A 1,645-nucleotide genomic window follows, 5' to 3' on the forward strand; every position below is an offset into this window, starting at 1 on the left:
TATTAAATTTCAAATGAAATTCATATAAAAAATTGAACTCTGCTTATATAACTTAATGACAATTGGATACACATAAGCATAAATTAAACATAAGGTAAAGCATAAATATCTGGTATTGTTATTTAGCTATTTAATTCTCAACTCGCCATTAATTTATTTAGGTACTGAGATAACTGATTGGCGATCTTAAATTTAATATTTACCTTCGACGTTTTCACTCTATCATTATGCACAAGCTTGTAAAAATAAATGCTTTACACACACCTTAAGTCCTTTTGTGCAAATAGAGTTTTTATGTGGAAGATAACTGTGATATTTTAGTGTGATCTTTTGTTTTTCACCAGTTATATGAACATTAACATGCCTCCTATTTCTTGTATTGTAATTATTCGCGAATCAGAAGTTCATTACGTAATGAAACATTTTAATGTAGAATCTCTTCTTCTATACCGAAAAATCTCATTAATTGATCACCTAACGCACATATCTGTGATATAACATAGACATAAAAACATTCTGATTGCTTTAGTCATTGATCTTTATGGATTCAAGCACTAAATCATCATTGCCCTAGACCATTTATATTAGAAAAGATATATGAAAGATATGCATCTTCATTCGTTAGTCGTTTTTTAATGTAAAAGGTCCATTCATTTTTCATTGCTAAATAAAAAGAAAAATTTATACATTAAGAGCTTAAGCAATTCGTATGATATACCCGAACAATTCATCTCTCGAAGATGACCACATACTCTGAACCTATTCATCATATGTTGCATATTTTATCTGATCGATCATTCATATTATCTTACATTCGTACAACGTATATACGCGTATATACCTCAGAAAAGTACAAACTACCATCCTTTCTCCATTCGTTTAGATGTTCTTACAACGCATCCAATGCGCGTTATTTATCATACCATTGCGATTACATTCGTACGAGTTTTACAACCACGCGAAATTCATTATAAGTTACGTTTTATACAATTGCAAAATTATTCATTACCGAAGAGATTATTAATTACTAAAAAAATTATTCATTTTCAGCTGATTGAATTTTTCTTCGACGTTAAAATGGATGATCGGATCTACATATTAGCATTGTTTCCCTTCGTCTGTCTATTGAGTTTCATTCCGAACTTGAAGTATCTGACACCATTTTCCGTGGTCGGTGCTCTGTTTATGTTAATTGGTATTTCCGTTACCCTGTACTATCTCTTCGAAGATTTGCCCGATCCTGCAAGATTAGAAGCTTTTACGCAAGCTTTGCCAGTTCCGATGTATTGCAATCTGTTCCTGTACGCTCTTCATAATGTGACCTTGTGCCTACCACTGGAGAACTCGATGAAGAATCCGGAACATTTGCCACGATTGATAACATGCAACATGTTGCTTAATACCTGCTTGTGCACGATGTTTGGCTTCCTTGGTTATAACAAATATATGAAGAATACCTGCGACACGGTAATTAAAAATTTACCGCTGGAGGAAACGTAAGTGATTTTTCTCAATGATCCTTTCAACCTAAAAAAAAAAAAAAAAAATGTCAAATATACTTTCAACTTGAAAAAAATGTCCTGTTTAGTATCCTGTTAAAGTATCTAAAGTACGGAAAAGTTGAAGACTATTTCAAGTAGTATTT

At 32.0% G+C, this 1,645-nt stretch overlaps 1 protein-coding gene across 1 annotated transcript in view; it reads left to right on the plus strand.

Moving 5' to 3' along the window:
• Positions 1-1,056: 1,056 nt before the first annotated feature.
• LOC117155903 (proton-coupled amino acid transporter-like protein pathetic) overlaps positions 1,057-1,645 on the plus strand; it is an 11,460-nt gene continuing 10,871 nt past the window's right edge. The window contains exon 1 of the mRNA XM_033332391.2: positions 1,057-1,496. Within this exon, the coding sequence (XP_033188282.2) occupies positions 1,078-1,496 (419 nt within the window). The 5' untranslated portion in view covers positions 1,057-1,077. The remainder of the gene's footprint in view (positions 1,497-1,645) is intronic.

The sequence above is a fragment of the Bombus vancouverensis genome, chromosome 8 (genome assembly GCF_051014615.1).
Source record: "Bombus vancouverensis nearcticus chromosome 8, iyBomVanc1_principal, whole genome shotgun sequence".
Classification (NCBI taxonomy): Eukaryota; Metazoa; Arthropoda; class Insecta; order Hymenoptera; family Apidae; genus Bombus; species Bombus vancouverensis.